We start from the raw sequence: 17,312 nt of genomic DNA, 5'->3' as shown, positions 1-17,312 counted from the left end.
TAGACTACTCTAGACATCGGTGTTAATTTTTCATTTGTTAAATAAGGGTAATACATGATAACGTGTTCAGACTAGGCGGAGAGGGTAGAACATGATGGCAAAGGACATTTTCAACTTGACTTCACGCTTCAAAGGGCTTATGTTCTTTTGGTGGAAAAAGAGCACCTGAAAGATATGTAAATAATTTGGATTGTTATGTTTGAAGAACAAAATAAATATTAGCAGTTAGCAACTGACCCTTGCGTAATTAATTTGCTCCCCAAATCACGCACACTAACGTAATCGCGCGAGACTTGCTGAACACATGGCTTCACGCCATAAATGCCTCTTCCTGCTCAGAGAAAACAGAAGCCCCAATATAGAACAACTCCAGATACCTCGCTCAAGTAGACGCCACACACGCTTCAATACACTCCGGTGGAACCTTCGCCTCAACCGCGAAGGAGAATTTAAACTGAATTTTACGAGACTAGAGGCTGGGAAGAGCCACAAATCGGGTGAGTCGGAGAGTGTTAGCATGCTAATGCTAACGTGACGTACACTATTATTTGCGCCAACGTTTAAAACAAATGGAAGCGAGACAGCTTCTTTTTTTATTTTGCTAGACTGAGTGTACAGCTTGCTTGAGACAAAGCGTGCTAGATTTTCCGGCAAATAACGTATGTATATGTATTAAGTCGAGTGGAAAATAGCTTTGGAAAACTACTCAGACGCCCGGTTATTTACGTTATTGCTGTCGCATAATTAACACGTAAACCTGGTTGTTTTGTCTTCCGTAATAAACATTGAACAAATAAATTACACTCCTTTTTTTAAAGGTATGTGCATATTTTTTAGCAGAGTAAATTTTACATAGGGAGGTAAAGTAGCGAAAAATTGTACTGGGTCGTACTGTTTGTTTTTTTTTTAAATATAAGAATGAACTACAATGTTAAATGCCCCCAAATAACTAATTTGGGGTTGAGTAAATAAGTACAGAATAATTGATGAGTAACTTTTTATTTGTAAATCATGGCCATCGAATGGAAAAATACATACAAAATATGAACGTGCAACTTCCGTTTCCCAACAATATCATTTTTGTAAAAACAATACATTTAAGTTAAAATAACAAATTACGGTAAATTAAGCGTTCATTTCATTACACAAATAAGACATCAACATTTAGCTCAACAGTGATGTCTAACACAGATTTTTTGTTGCTCCTTTCCCAAAACTTTACATGAATCAACATTACTGCAATGCAACAGAGAGTAAGTAGCAAGTACAATGTATGCTCAAAAATAATGAATTAAGAGTAGCATTCCTTCCTTATAAAAATATGTGGGTATGAATAATAAGGACACTGCCACGAGTACATTATTTCTTCTAAAAAGTTACTCAGGTAACTGTTACATGTTACCACCAACCCCGAATGCTACAAGAAATGACTTCCAACAAAACAGTTAAATTCCATCTGTGTTCTGATGAGTGTGTGTCCTCTTTGTGTGCAGGCCTGTGGGTGCTGTAATGTCCTCGTCTGCCAGCATATTTGGAAAGCCACCCTGCAGGAAGAAAGCAGACCACAGTTTCGCATTTTTGACAGCCCACCACCAGGGAGGAACTAAGTCATGACTGACGTGGGTCTGAGCCCTGAAAGTGCAGTGTTAGAGGGGCAGGACATAGAGTCGGATCGTGAACCACCTCAAGAGGATGCAACAGTCCAGGAGGATTGGGATGAAGGAAGCCTCACTCTTGCCAAATGTCCCCAGCTTGGTGACGAGGGACAGGGGCTGCATGGGGATCTCCAGCCAGCACAAGCAGACATGGAGCAGGATGAGCAAAGTAGAGAATTTTTTTTCTTCTCATTGTTTTGACATCATAGCAATTGTGTCATATGTACATGGAATGTTGTTTTCTGGACTTGGCAACAGAAGCCACCTTGCATGCCGAAGTCGGTGGAGATGAAGATGAAGAGGGGATGACTTTGGGTGGAGGCACCGAGGAGGAGGGGCATTGCCAGCAGAATGACGATGGCTGCCATGATGGAGGGATGCAACCATTGGAGGAGAAGCCTAATGAATCTGCTGACAGTCCCAATGAAGGACAGCAGTAAGTTGAACCAACTTTAATATGGTATTGCATTAACATGACTCGCTTTGACTTTTTTTTCCCCCTTTCTTTCTTTTCATCCCAGAAGCCTCCCCTTAGACTTTTCCCAGACCCCACAGGTACTGACGAGCTCCTGGAACGAATACTCCAATTTCCCAGAGAATTACCTCAAAGGTTGCAAATGGTAATTAAAATACACCAAGATACAAATCAACATACTGCTTTATCAATCAATTTGTGTGTTGGATGAAATCAGATTGACTTTTCTGCTGCCCTGTCAGGGCTCCGGATGGTTCCTGTATCCTGACCAACAGTGCAGACAATGTGCTCCGCGTCTACAACCTTCCTCCGGAGGTTTATACCTACAACTGGGATGTGCTGCCGGAGATGGTGAGCGTTACATAGGTTCTCAAAGTTTGTTCATGTGGTACGCAGGCTCCCTCATCAGAATCAGAATCATCTTTTTTGGCCAAGTATGTAGAACACAGGGAATTTGTCATTAGTATCACCATAAACAAGGACATGACAAATAAATATGCCCCCCCCCCCAAAAAAAAAATAAAATAAATGCCAACGTACAGTTGCATTATATTTTTACCTTTAAATTCAATACATATGCATGACATCTGGAAGTGTTTGTTTTATACGTTTGATTAGGTATTTAGTTTTCGTTTTTTCACAATGTTACCATCTTCCTCGGTTTTTCTGGACATTCTGGCCTAATTATAATGTTGGCCACAACGGTGGTACTTGGAACAAAGTGTCTTTTAAGTGACACGTGGTACTTCGTGCAAAATAAAAACAAATGAATGAATAAATAAGATTTGAGCACAAAACCATGCACTTTATAGCAAGCTCATTCGAATTCCTCTGGTGCCCCCATCAGGTCAGTGTTGATATTGCAACTTCAAGAAACCCTCCTTTGTGTACATTGGGTGAACATTTTCATCTTTGCAAAGGCAGAATTGATCATATAGTTTGATTTTAGACATTGAAGTGGACACCGACATCTTCATTGTTGTATTGCTAGAGTCCGGTGCTGAAAATGGCTGAGGGAGACACTGTGTATGACTACTGCTGGTACCCCAAAATGAACTCTCTGGAGCCTCACACCTGCTTGTAAGTCCTCGCCCGGTTTAATCTTTGACCATCGTTGTGAAACTTGCACCTTTTCTGATAGCTTTACTCCAATGAGGTTATTATAGTTAGTATTGATTAATGAAATCACTAAAACTAAAATGGAAAAAAAGCTTTTTCATAATAAAATCAAAATGCAAAGTGCTTTCAGCACTTTCGGCATCACTGCAGTCGGAGCTCTTGGTCGCCAGCTTGCGAGCATCTACACGTGTGCCCATAACATAAAAGCACAGCTCATGGTCACTTTGAGGGCTGGTCAGAGACTCCCGACAGACAGGATATGACCCAACTTTGCCCAGGTCTGAAAACTAAACTAAAACGGAGGAAGACCCCCCCCCCCCAAAAAAAAAAACTGCTTGAAAAACAAATTCAGTTGAATTGAAACAAATAAAAACTATCCATCCATCTTCTGAACCGTTTTATTCTCACGACGGTCGCGGGGAGTGCTGGCGCCTATCCCAGCTGTCTTCGGGCAGTAGGCAAGGGACACCCTGAACCGGTTGCCAGCCAATCGCAGGGCACACAGATACGAACAACAATCCGTGTTCACACTCGCACCTAGGGACAATGTCGAGTGCTTAATCAGCCTGCCATGCATGTTTTTGGACTGTGGGAGGAAACCGCAGTACCAGGAGGAAACCCACTCAGGCACCGGGAGAACATGCAAACTCCACACAGGGAGGCCGGAGCTGGAATCGAACCTCCGCACTGTGAGGTTGATGCGCTAACCGCTCGACTACCGGGCCACCCGGAAATAAAAACTAACGACCATAAAAATCCCAAACTATTCTATCCTTTGCTCCTAATCAGCGGGGCTCGGGCCTCCCGTTATGATTGAACGTATTGGCCATCGCTCCAGGCGAGCAGCGGTGGAGCGATGATAATTAGCCACTCCCGGCGCTGAAACAAAGCGGCAATGCCGTCGCGGCTAATTAGCCTTGCGCTAATTAAGCGGCGGTGATGTTATTTTGGGCTTTGCATGATTACATTCAGGCATCAGTCCGACCTTCGGAAACACAATTTTATTTCCAGGCTGTCCAGAAATATTCTTTATTTGACTGATTATATAATCCACTGGAGTAAAATGTAGTGATTAGGGAACGAGTGAACGCAGCCAAAGTGTTTTCATTCTCTCAGTTTTGCCAGCAGTAGCCGCGACAACCCAGTCCACATCTGGGACGCCTTCTACGGGGAGGTGCGCTGCAGCTTCCGTCCTTACAACCACCTGGACGAGCTGACGGCGGCCCACTCGCTCTGCTTCTCCCCCGACGGCTCGCAGCTCTACTGCGGCTTCGACAAAACCGTCAAGGTCTTCTACACCGAGCGGCCCGGCAGAGACTGCGAGGAGCGGCCCACCACAGGTCAGCCGTAAACCGAAATGTGAGGTTGGTTATTAAAGGTGTGTGTGGAGGGGGGGGGTAAATTATCCGTAACCCTGTAGTTGAAAGAATGTTGTGGCTGTAGCAAATTGTCCTCGCTCAAAACAACATCAGATAAACAACATTAGCTCGATGCAGTTTGCTGACTCTGTAAGAGAAGCGTTGGAAGAAAAACAAGCTTTTTAAAAAAAGGGGCACAGACGGCCGCGACAAGGATCGTTTAGCCCGCCGCTCGGCACGTCTCGAGTCTCGTCTCCTTGAGCGGGCCGAGAAGAACAACGCGACAAAATGCCGCGGCTGCATTCAAATGCCCACTTATGCACTTCAAACAACCTTTCCGTTCATCTCTCCTCGAACGATGCGTAGCTCTTTTGTTTACTGGCCATTTGTTTTTGATAGCGGCGGCAGTTGCGAGCACTCTTCTTGACTGATGATGCGTTTTGGCCAAAACACTCGATCGGCCTATTTATGTAACTCTGAAACAATAGTTAGCATAAATTGCATTGCAGTGGAAACTTTACAGTTTACCTTAAAGTAGGACTAAAAACTATAACTGCATATATTCATTCATTCATCTTCCGAGCCGCTTGATCCTCACTAGGGTCGCGGGGGGTGCTGGAGCCTATCCCAGCTGTCTTCGGGCAGTAGGCGGGGGACACCCTGAACTGGTCTCCAGGCAATCGCAGGGCACACAGAAACGAACAACCATTCGCACTCACACTCACACCTAGGGACAATTTAGAGTGTTCAATCAGCCTGCCATGCATGTTTTTGGAATGTGGGAGGAAACCGGAGCACCCGGAGAAAACCCACGCAGGCCCGGGGAAAACGTGCAAACTCCACACAGGGAGGCCAGAGCTGGAATCGAACCCGATACCTCTGTTATGTGAAGCCGATGTGCTAACCACTGGTCTACCGGTCCGCTATAACTGCATATAACTATTTTATATTGGTTTATTGATATATCGTTATGATATAACTTTGCTGCTGTGAATCTGGAATTTCTCCATTGCGAGACTAATAAAGGTTTTCTTAATCTTAATCTTAATATCGTGTTTTTTTTCTTTCTCTTTACATTGAAAATAAGGACTCTTAGAAAAAGGCTTCCTTTAAGTCATTTTATTTTAGCATATGCTATTACAGAGATTAGCTCTGAGTCATGTTGTGGAAATTAATGAGAGAGAGAGAGTGTTAATTCCAATGAAATTTGGACAAGACAAAAAAAAAGTGTGAGGGAAAAAATACAGTATGTGTGTGACAAAAAGTGTGAGAGAGAATGTGAGCTTTTGGTCTATTTTCCTGAGAGGGAATGTGTGTGCGCTCGATGAGGCGAATGTCCCTTTCCCAAAGCGTTCCCTTTTGGTCTCCCAACCGCAGCAAAGAAGCAAAGCGGCCAGAGCGGCATCATCTCCTGCTTGGCCTTCAGCCCGTGCCAGTCGCTGTACGCCTGCGGCTCGTACGCGCGCTGCGCCGGCCTCTACTCGTGTCAGGACGGCACCCTGCTGGCACTGCTGCCCACCCGCCACCGCGGGGGTCTCACCCACCTGCTCTTCTCACCCGACGGCTACTACCTGTACACGGGGGGCCGCAAGGTATGTGGGTGAATTGAAATAATATTGTTCCAAACGCCAACATTGGTCACCAACATGGTCGCCCTCGAGGACCACGTGAGAAGCCCGCGGGCCCGTTTGGGGGGGGGGGGGATATCTCACCAGTCACTCGACATTGTGATTTTTCTAAGAATGTTATAGAAGCGATCATGTCAGATTTTTTTTTTAATTAAATGTCGATTACTGATATTTATCTGTTTGCCAATTATAAAAAAAAATTGTGAACAGTGTCATCACTTCAATGATTATCATATATTTTTAACAATATGTTATTCATTGGGGAAAGCCGAGCAGATTTTCGCACAGTAACTCGCATGTGATGTATGCGCAGGATCCCGAGATCCTGTGCTGGGACCTTCGAGAGCCCGGTCAGGTCGTGTTCTCGCTCAAAAGGAACGTGGCGACCAATCAGCGCATCTACTTCGACCTGGACCCGTAAGTGGACATCCGTCCGCCGTCGCTCTCCGCCCGGCAAAAGTCCCTCCCATGTGCGTTTGTGCTCTGCCAGGTCGGGCAGGTACCTGCTGAGTGGGGGCACAGAGGGAGAGGTGTCAGTGTGGGACACCCAGAACCCCCCAGGTGGCGAGGAGCTACTGCAGCCTCAGCTCAGATTCCAGGCCCATTGGGACTGCACCAATGGGATCAGGTACCGGCTCACTGGCACGGTGTGGCCAAAAATCACGGGCATGATTTAAAGCAGACGGAAGAGGGGAAACGGCATTCGGAGGAAAAAAGTTCCACCCCGAATCAAAACGGCTTTTTCTCGAAAATGTCCAACTGCATTTTTGTCACATTACAACTTTAAACTCGAAAATAGCCTTTTTTAAAATCATGCAAATATATTTCTAATGTGACAACTTTGGAATCTGAACATTTTACTGCCTTTAATGCAACGTTGTTTTTTAAAATGATGAATTGAAACAAGAATCATTGTCTCAAAAGTATGGAAAGAACTTTTTTCATGAAATGCAACTTTATTCTTGGAGAATTTCAATGGTGATCTCGCCAAGGACTTTTCCTCAAAAATACTTTACTTTGTTTTTGTAGAATTATGACGGTAACCTGAAATGCCTATTCCTCAAAAATATGCATTCTACTAAATTTACAAATTGAATCTCATTTTTTTTTCCAGAAAATATGCAGCTTTGTTCTTGTAAAATTATGAATTTGTTCAAAAAAATATTTTTTTAATGTCACTTTATTTTAGTAGCGTGATGGTGGTGTTTTCAACTGCCTTTTAAAAATACTTTTTAAAATGTGACATAATACCAAATGACCTTTTCTCTACAATATGCAACTTTATTCTCTAAAATTGCAATTCACTAAATCAGACCGATGAGGCCCACATGAACATCTGAACCTTTTATTTGTCTCACAATGGATATAAATACCCAATTTGCCAGTAGATTTTTGAAGTGATTGATTGTGATTTTGTGCGCGCAGCATCCATCCGTTCATGCCGCTGGTGGCCACATCCAGCGGCCAGCGGCAGTTCCTGTGGCCCAGCGACGGCGAGGGCGACTCGTCCTCCTCGTGCTCGGACGGCGAGGGAAGCGACCAGGCCGCCAACCGCGCCGACAACGGGTTGAGCATATGGTGGGCCGGACCGTGCGGACCCCCTGCCGAGGAGCAGAGTGAGGAGGTTTCAAACATGCACAGTTGAACTCGAATGTCAATTTCACGAGGCGAGACTGTGCCCACTGCAAAACCTTTTTTACAAGGATGCAAATGAAGACAATTGTGCAAGAAGCTTTCTATTTTTGTTATTTTGACTTTTTTTTTTTGTACGTGGTGCCACAAGTGTGCATCTGATAATGCGCTTTGCTTTTTTTAAACTGCTGGTTATACATATCCAACACATTTTTCAAACAAATACAATCTGAATCCCCTGACAAATTGGCATCCACAGGCTGTCAAGAGCACATCGAGGCACCAGGGGGCGCTGCTACCCCTTCAAAGTTGGAACATTTTCATCCACTTGCAAGGCGGTTGCGCAAACCGTTAGACCAAGGGGCAAAATGCAGACAAATAAAGAAAAACATACATGGGTTCGCATCTACAAAGTAATATTTAAACCTATCCTGGCAAGAAAAATAGTAGCATATTTCTGAGGGTTGTATTTCTCAGGAATGTGATTTTGTTTTTCTTGTACGACAACATAAATCTCAAATACACAATTTTAGTCATAAAAATATGCAACTGTAATGTACAAATCTTCATTTTCTGAGCCGCTTGATCCTCACTAGGGTTGCGGGGGGTGCTGGAGCCTATCCCAGCTGTCTTCGGGCAGTAGGCGGGGGACACCCTGAATCGGTTGCCAGCCAATCGCAGGGCACACAGAAACGGACAACCATTCATTCGCACTCAGACTCACAGCTAGGGACAATTTAGAGTGTTCAATCAGCCTGCCACGCATGTTTTTGGAATGTGGGAGGAAACCGGAGCACCCGGAGAAAACCCACGCAGGCCCGGGGAGAACATGCAAACTCCACACAGGGAGGCCGGAGCTGGAATCGAACCCGGTACCTCTGCACTGTGAAGCCGACGTGCTAACCACTGGACTACCGGGCCGCCCTTAATGTACAAATTTAATCTCAAATATACTTTTTTTTGCATTAAAATATGAGTATAATCTAAAAATTATAAAACATGACAAATTCATCACTATTCTTGTAATAAAACTTTCAGTTTGACATGATACGTTTTTCTGAAATATCTGACTTTTTCGTTCTATTGTGACTCGGCTCTCAAAAATGAAACTTCAATACGACTATTGCGATACTGCCAGCAAACCCACCGTTTGCTCTCCCCTGAGCTCGAAAGCAAGTCAAGAACAGCACTTCAACGAACTCTGAGCGGTTCGTATCCGAGGCGTCTGTCGACCTTTTGCTTTGGAAATGTTAACCCACCAACTCGATGGTTTCACCTTTTGCCCGGCACGTGATTAGTCGAGGCCCTTCGAATGGGGAGTGGGGTTTGGAGTTGGAGCTGGGGGGGGGGGGGGGGGGGTGAGTGGGTGGGGAGGGGGGTAACTGTGCTGCGCTGCTCTGTGGTGGCTGTCGCTTAGCAACCGTCACCGCCTCAGGGGAGGATAGTCTGTACGAAGACAACAAGGGAGGACAAGAAAAATGAACTGAGGCGTCATCAAGGATGAATTCCTAGTTGGCGAGGTGGCGCACTGGCTGGCCGCAAAATGACGCACACCTACCCAACCATTTGGTAGCGGCTCATGTTTAAAAAAAATGTTCAAATTGCCCTCCGGAAATATGAAATGGAAACTTTTGTCGGTAGCTTTTGTGTTGATTCTGTTGTTGCGGGCGTGCGCGTGCACGCGCTTGTACGTGTGTGTGTGAGCTTCACCTCACCCGCGCACAGGAACAGACTGATGCCGAAGGATAAAGACGTGCAGCTGAGATCTATCAGCTACGAGGCGAGTGAGGATGCTGTGCGCTGACACTGACTCATGCGCACACACACGTTCGTGCATCAAGCTCAGTGTGAGTTTCATTGCCATCATGTGTGTGTGTTCCCGTTTGAGCTCTTTGTGTTGCTGGATGCGTCTTGCCGTGGATGAGAGTCAGCAGGAGGGGTTCCCGACGTTGTTTTTGCGTATCAGGTACAAGGCCCCGAAGCCACGGTCACCAGGGAGGCGATGGAGTCATGGAGGAGAGTTGAAGGTCGGAGCACAAAAGGAGGCCAACAGGCAGAAATGCGGCGAACGTAACGCTGATAAAAACAAACAAACAAAAAAGAAACCCAGAGGGTCAGAGTGGATTCATTTCAACTTTAATGATGCAATCAAAATGTATGACACCAAAAGTCGAATTTAAAAAAAACACCTTTGCACCGCTGTCCAAGGGCCTGTCGTTTCATGTTGGGCAAAAAAAGTGCGGCAGTACTCAATTTGTCCGCATGGTGACAGTATAACCCACATTTTGAGAGACGTTGCAACTTTAACCTCGCGCGGGTTCATTCTAGTGAAATGGCGACCTCGCAGGCCCCTCAAAATCAACCAGCGTCTTTTGTGTTTTATCATGAGTGTGCATCGCCCTCGTCTTCTGGCTCGTAGCCTTATTTGCATGTTTCGCTTATGAAACAATAAGCCAGGATTAGTTAACCTCACGTTTCTTTTAATTCACTTTTCTGGGAGGAAAAAAAAATAACATTGGAGTGTCTTTTTATGATGTGTAGTTGGGGGGCGCTCTTGCACTTCCGTCGAGGATAAATGCTTCTTGGGTGTTTTTATTTTATTTTTTTAAAACCAAAATAACGCGCTTCCGAGCCCAGGTCCGAATCAGGAGGTGTTGCGAGCAAGCCGTAAAGGTATTTTACGACACCCGCCCTTGTGTTTTTTTTTTTTTCTCCTAATGTATTATGGTCTGTCGGTGCGTCCTGCCTAGCAGTCTTCGAACGGGGATATTACAAAATGTATTCGTCTCCACCCCCCCTCCCCCTCCCTCCCTCCTCCCTTCTCGATTCTGGTGTTCCGGCCACGGTCCTGGCAGTTCTGCCAGTACGAGGCGAACCTCCGTGCAGGTCGGACCAGTGTCGGGATTGTGACGTAGTCGTGTTGTTGGTCGGAGCGGAGCTCACGCACACTTTTTTGGGGGGACCCAGGCTCTTCTCTTTTATAAATTAAAGCACTCGGCAAGTTTTCTTTCAAGCAAAGCGTGGATGTCCCCCCCCCCCTCCAAACTCTTGAAATAGACGCTTTTACCTTACCACACACATTTGGATTTCTTTTTTTCCCCCCCTTCCGTACCTCTTTGAATTCTCAAATTGAGAATTGAAGCATTGGTGGATTTACAAACCGTCTGCAAGGATTGTGATGTGCACCGACTGGACTTGAGAAACGTTTATGAGCGTCAAGATGAGGAGTCCGGCGGCATATTTTTAGCCTATAAAGCGGCTTGCATTTTTGTTTTTTGACCCCCCGCAAAAAAAAAAAAAAAAACACCATCCTGAATGTGTATTTTAGTTCTATCGTGTGTTGCATGAGGCGTCGGGGAAAGGTAATGGGAGAGGGTGCACACGCAACAAGGGAGCGTTGTTCGAAACTGAGACAATTAAGGAACGAGAACAGAATCACGGCTGGCTTGTGATTCATTTGACAACAGTGGATTCGCTCGAGTTTGATGTACGTCCTGGACTCAAAGCCATTTTTATATATGTGCGCGCTAAGGGCACAGTAGTGTGAAAGTCATGGGGTTGGTGCAGAAATAGTCCAGAAAGTTTAGTTTTTTTAATGATTATAATATACTTTTAATATATCCATTTAATTCAACGCATCCTGGGCCCATGAGGTTCTGACTCCCCTCCAATTTGGGAAGTCGTTTTTTTTTGGGATTTTTTTTTTCTTTCTTTTGACACCACCACTTGTGGACCGAATTTGGAGATGGCGCGTCCGTGGAGTGTGAATGGATTGTGGTTCCTGCTGGCATTTCTACTGGATTTACTGGGAACCACGGCCAGCAACATGGAGCCCATCTATTGGAATTCTCTCAACGAGAGGTAAGGAAACCGACTGTGTTGAATTGGAGATCCAACAATGATCCGTGAACGATTCGACTGTACATTTCAGGCTGAAATTGTTGTTCTTTCGCCTCGCCTTTGCCACCCGTGGTGACAAGAGGTGAAATCAAAAGTCCTTTTCTGTCATGTCAGTGAGTCCAAAATGTCATGTTTAAGATCCTTTAAAAAGCCATCCACAGACGGAAGCTTTTGAGGGTCAGAAATAGATTGGCTGCTGAATTCCCGAGAGCTGTTTGACTGCATTTACGGAGAAGGCAAAGTCTCCACTTTGAAAATTGAAATTCTTTTGGAATGCAACAAGTCATCAGCAGAAGTTTTTTTTTTTTAAAAAGCAACTTGTCACACACCTCTTGCCCTAAAAATATTTTGTTGTTGTTGTTGTTTGCCTTTGAGACGGTCAAATGCACAGCAGCTGCTCACAACACCTGCACGGTCTCATGACATGCAGCACAATAGCTTTTGTGGGAGGTGTTTCTAATTATTTGACCCTCAGCGTCGGCTCTCACTAAGGTGTCCGCCACAGCCGCGCTTGTTTGACCGTTAACTGTCGCTCCCAGTTGAAGTAACCCGTCAAACAGCGAAAAAAAAATAAAAAAAAAGAATTACACGTCGTGTCTTTCAAACGACCACATACTTCACCTTCCAGTCCGCTAACTTGATGCTAAAGCTAAACATCTATGTCACGGCGTTCCAACCCGTTAAGCAGTGGATTGAACAGCTTGGCAGACTATATAACAGGATCCACACTCATACATTCTTTATCCTCTGCGAAGAATGACTTCCAAAAGTGTCTTCCTGACGAGCTGAAAGGAATTCCGTGAACAAAATGTCCCTCTTTCTGTCTTATACCACCCCCAGGTGGTCAAGGCAGAATGGGATTTTCATTCGTTTCAATGGAAAAATATTATTTAAGATTTTGATTCAACTCAAAGCACCACCAGCACCTCTAAAAACTGAGCCGCATTACCTCCTCTAGGGCACTTATTGGTCATGGGTCAAAGAAGAACCAAAATGTAGCAATTTGTTAGCAACACAAGTGCACTTCATGTCTATTTCTTCAGGAACAATGAACAAATCACAATGCTTGAATTTTTAAACATTGCCAGCGGTGCTCCAGACTGAAATTCACACTCGGACGCTCTCTCTCATTTTTTTGGGGGGGGGGGTCTTTGAGTATTGCGTCCGTGTGCTGGAGGCTACGGCCAGTCTGGCTCCTCCTTTCCCGTGCGGGATGCAACAGTGTACGGGAGTCTCCCCTCCCACTGTGGAGCCAGGCGTGAAGCCTCTAATGAGGGTTTTTGTTGTCAGCAGTGGGTGGATTCAGCCCACAGGGTTGGATGTGGATCCAAGCAGGGGGCGTGATGGTGAGGGCGGGGGGGGGGGGGTCCTTTCTGCATTTCTGGCTCAGCTAACTGCCAGCAGGCTTTTACGGCCTTTACAGGTATCTCTGCACCCTTACGGAGTTTAGTGTAAAGTGGCCCGGATGACAATTAGTGGGGGATGCGGGACCGCGACGCCGCGCTCTGAGTCATCTGCAACCGGGTTGCTCATATATGCAAAGTACAAAGCCTGTTGTACGCCTTTGTGTGCCTTCACAAAGCTTAGCATTCATACTTAATCAGCTTAGTCCGTCCTTCACTTTATTTCCTCTCGACACACATCCATGCACTTTCTGCCTTTCCCTTTTCCATGCTGTCGTGTGTTAGAGCTGCAGCGTTCAGGCAGATGCGCTTTGCAGTGCTTATAACCGGCGATGGGAAGTACAAATATTTCATGACGAATCTAATGCTGTTTTTCAGGCACCGACAGTCTTGATTTTCTGATGACGTTTGGATGCAAAGAGCGAAACTTTCTACTCATTCCTTGTCAAAATAGACTTGTTACTTTTTTTTTAAACCTCTGCGGAGAAGGACACAATGTAGAAAACTCTTAAATAGAGAGAAGGAAAGTCAAAAATTGCCAGTTGTCCGTTCACAATGTTAGCAAAACGATCATTTGGCTAACAAAGCTAGCATTTTAATAGCATAAGAGTTGAGCCAATGAAATTCCCCAAATTCTGGAATCCAAAAACTGTCTGATCTGAAAAATCACTTATAAATCGGTGGATTTTTTTTTCCCTGTTCATTTTTCTTTTGGTATTCCGTTTATGTTAGCAAAGCTATCGTTTAACTAATGAAGCTATCACTTTGATTGCATGAAAGTTGAAGCAAAGCTCTCCAGCCCTAAAAATGTCTGCCCAATTTTTAAAAGAATCACACAAATCCGAACCAGATATTTTTTTTCATTTGCTATCATGAGCTCATTTATCAAGTTTTTGTTCGTCTTTGTGTGTTACTGTCCGGCACTCTTGTGAGGATATGCGGTTTGAGATGATGGATACATCAGAAAAAAACTCGTTTTGCTAACAAAACTAGCGCTTGGATAGCTTCATAGTTGAGCCCACACTAGCTAGCCCTTTTAATTGTGCAAAGTCACAAATTTTGCTTTGTAAAGGAATCAAATATAATTTGATCCGTCTCCTTTCATTTACACAAGTATCTGCACTTATACAGAAGTATATACAGACAACTTTTGCCTCCTCTGTTTTTCGAGCTTCGGACTTGTGAACTCGACGCGAGTTGACGCAGTTGCCCAAGTTCATCACGTGCGTCTCGCGTCATGTCTGTTTATATCAAATGGAGTGTCACGTTGTTAACCTTCAAACCTCTTGATGCGCCGCTTTGAAGCTCACCCCCCCCCCCCCACCACCTTTCTTCCAGTCTTCTTTTATTGTTGAATATGATTGCACAATTTGGATCACGCAGTATTCAATCAAAGGAATTTTGAAGCAGAACAAAACCAGTTAATTACTGAGAAACTGTGTGAGAGATTTTAGCCTTGTTGAGTGAATCAACTCGTGCTGGACCTGTCAGAACTGGAAGCCCCCCTCCCCCCCTTACCTGATGATATAATTTGATAAATTTCAATGATGCTGATTTTCATATTTAGCATCTTTAAAATGTTGACAGTGCAGTAAGATTGGCTTGATCGATTTAAGTAGATAAAACGGATAATTGTAGTAAAAAGCAAGAATGTGGATTTCATTGAATTTATGTCTGATATTTTGTACTGGTCCTATTGGGCTGGCATCCGTAAGGTGCCCGAGACAGTGCCATATTGGCCACCGTTAATATCAAAACAACCACTCAGAAAGAAAACGCATGACTGATGACGTGTCAATCATTTTTGCATCATAAATATGTGTTTTTTTTAAACGTTTTTTTTTCGGGGTTATTGTTGTTTTGGGGCCTAATAGTGACTGTGATGGGATCATGCCAGGTCTGAAACGGATACTAGGGGAGCTATTTTTTTAAGGGGTGGTCTCTTCACGCGTGTTGTAATCCAACAACCCCCCTCCTCGAGACATTACGTTTAATCTCCCTCCCTCCTGCTTCCTCGTCCTCAATAATTCATTAATCGTCTGCTAATTGGCACCGGATAAAAGACAAGCTAACTAGGCTAAGTGTTTCTACTACAAACAGCAATGGCAGGAAAAAAAAAGAAAATGAGATTTTACTGGAAATCTTGTCGCCGGCGTGGCAAAGGTGTCATAAAATGTCGCGAAAATAAAATTGAAACGCATGTGAAAGGAGGCATTAGGAACACTTGCAGCACGTCATTGGTTGCATTCAAAATAAATCTGTTTTAAGAAGTCGTTTGGCATATTCCTAACGTTGATATTTGTGGTTTCAGCGTTGCTTCATACGGAGAGATGTCCCTAATATTTAGGCCTGACCTCAATCCAAACCGACTGTTATCTTTGTCTCGTTTTTGTATTGTTTGCAAGAGGATAGGCGTACCTAATGAAGCCGTCAGTCTGTGCGCAAATGATGTCTGAAGTGGGACCAGTAAAGCTTCACTGGCTCATGGCTTGACAGGACACTGTGACACCCCCCGCCCCACCACCATCACCACCACCCCCCGTCCTCCCTTCCACACACACAGGGTTCACAGCTCACACCTAAGCAGGATCATCCAGTCCTCCTGGCAGAAGTTATTTGTGATTGTATTTACGCGTAACAAAAAAAAATATCACTTGATAATAATATGCTTGACAAAAATGTCGAATCTTAGCATAATTCAATAGAAGGTAAAGAAGTAAAACCGTTTGTGTATCATGATTTAATGCTGCAATCCAATTTATTGTGTTGCTCCTTCAGGTGTGCCCCCACTGGCCACCGGGGGCAGCATAATAGTCATGCAGACACAAAAAATGAAGAATGAGTAGCACTTCTATTACTTGAGGTGACTCGGTTAAATGATGTGATGTGCAAGAGCGTGGCTGAAATTCATGCCAAGCACTTACTGTTGCATTTTATGGAAGAAGAGTGCCGTATAAATTAAATTTAATTGAGCATAGAGGTCATTTTTTGGGGGGGGATAAAGAATATATGCCTGTGGGTATTTATATTATTTGCCTACTTGTGTCATGCCATTGTTGTTGGTCCAATATACATGGCTTCTAAAACTGCGACTATCGATGCTAATTGTTAGCATGTCAATGGCGTTTTCCACTATTTGTTAGCATTAAGCTAAGAAGACTAAGGAAAATGCACAACAACTTGACAGTACATTTTTGCTGGAAGTGGAAATAAATAGCTTGAAGCATTTTTTTTCTTTTTTAAGGCATTGAATTTAACCACAAGCTAAATGCTTCTGTAATATTTGGAAGTGTTGTGGAGACACGGGACAGAACTGGTGAGCTGGAGGAAAGATCGAGTGGAGAGGAAGTGCGGTCGGGCAGTTGCGCTCGGTTCAGATGGAGCAGCCAGACAAAATGACTTCGGGTCAGAACCGCAGCGAGCCGCTTCCTGCCCGCATGCGACTGGGTAAAACTTGCCATCCCTCATCACTGACACCTCCCGCCACGTTCAGCCGCAGGAGGTCCAACCGGGTGAAATCCGCTTAGCTTTTAAAGGAACTTTCGGGGCCGAAGCAGCACTTTGATCAACTCGGCACGAAGCCCTCAGCGAACTGTCAACTCTGTAGTTCCTACAATAAGTTAAGGCAACGAAAAAGTTTCAAGCGTCAACCCGCGTGTCTTGTACTCAGACTTGTAGCAGGAAGGGAAATTGTTGCCACGGCAACCCATCATTTATGTTCGCGGTCTGTAATGGACCCTTTCACCATTACGTCACACATGCTTAAACTTTGATATCTTCTATTCGTACCAAGCCATAGTAACTGAGAAAAGAGTGTAAATGTCTGATGTCAACCGGATGTCCAAGAGAAAAATTATTATTATTATTAGAGAAAAGTTTATTTCCATCTGTGACTTTTAAAAAAACATTATTTTATTTTGGACTAGGGCGGCCCGGTAGTCCAGTGGTTAGCACGTCGGCTTCACAGTGCAGAGGTACCGGGTTGGATTCCGGCTCCGGCCTCCCTGTGTGGAGTTTGCATGTTCTCCCCGGGCCTGCGTGGGTTTTCTCCGGGTGCTCCGGTTTCCTCCCACATTCCAAAAAACATGCGTGGCAGGCTGATTGAACACTCTAAATTGTCCCTAGGTGTGAGTGTGAGTGCG

The 17,312-nt window shown here is 44.6% G+C and overlaps 2 protein-coding genes across 3 annotated transcripts in view; both read left to right on the top strand.

The window, feature by feature from the left end:
• Positions 1-292: 292 nt before the first annotated feature.
• wrap53 (WD repeat containing, antisense to TP53) lies at positions 293-7,966 on the top strand. Its single transcript, XM_052067994.1, has 11 exons — positions 293-497; positions 1,494-1,824; positions 1,914-2,091; positions 2,177-2,275; positions 2,373-2,481; positions 3,122-3,210; positions 4,366-4,589; positions 5,985-6,199; positions 6,549-6,652; positions 6,726-6,863; positions 7,661-7,966. The coding sequence occupies exons 2-11, from the start codon at positions 1,611-1,613 to the stop codon at positions 7,878-7,880; spliced, it is 1,590 nt and encodes a 529-aa protein (XP_051923954.1). The 5' UTR covers positions 293-497; positions 1,494-1,610; the 3' UTR covers positions 7,881-7,966.
• Positions 7,967-10,705: 2,739 nt separating this feature from the next.
• The window catches only part of efnb3b (ephrin-B3b), a 71,672-nt gene continuing 65,065 nt past the window's right edge, over positions 10,706-17,312 (top strand). Inside the window, exon 1 of one of the 2 annotated variants that reach the window (XM_052068335.1) lies at positions 10,706-11,728. In XM_052068335.1, coding sequence (XP_051924295.1) covers positions 11,613-11,728 — 116 coding nt within the window. In that variant the 5' untranslated portion in view covers positions 10,706-11,612. The remainder of the gene's footprint in view (positions 11,729-17,312) is intronic. The other variant, XM_052068325.1, reaches the window with a different exon arrangement.

The sequence above is a fragment of the Hippocampus zosterae genome, chromosome 1 (genome assembly GCF_025434085.1).
Source record: "Hippocampus zosterae strain Florida chromosome 1, ASM2543408v3, whole genome shotgun sequence".
In the NCBI taxonomy this organism is placed as follows: Eukaryota; Metazoa; Chordata; class Actinopteri; order Syngnathiformes; family Syngnathidae; genus Hippocampus; species Hippocampus zosterae.
This window is presented reverse-complemented; position numbering and strand designations above follow the sequence as displayed.

Coding starts and splice junctions, on each gene's coding strand:
- wrap53 (XM_052067994.1), top strand. CDS start 1,611: ATGACTGACGTGGGTCTGAGCCCTGAAAGTGCAGTGTTAGAGGGGCAG. Junction 2,092..2,176: donor AGTCCCAATGAAGGACAGCA/GTAAGTTGAACC, acceptor TTTTCATCCCAG/AAGCCTCCCCTTAGACTTTT. Junction 4,590..5,984: donor CGAGGAGCGGCCCACCACAG/GTCAGCCGTAAA, acceptor TCCCAACCGCAG/CAAAGAAGCAAAGCGGCCAG.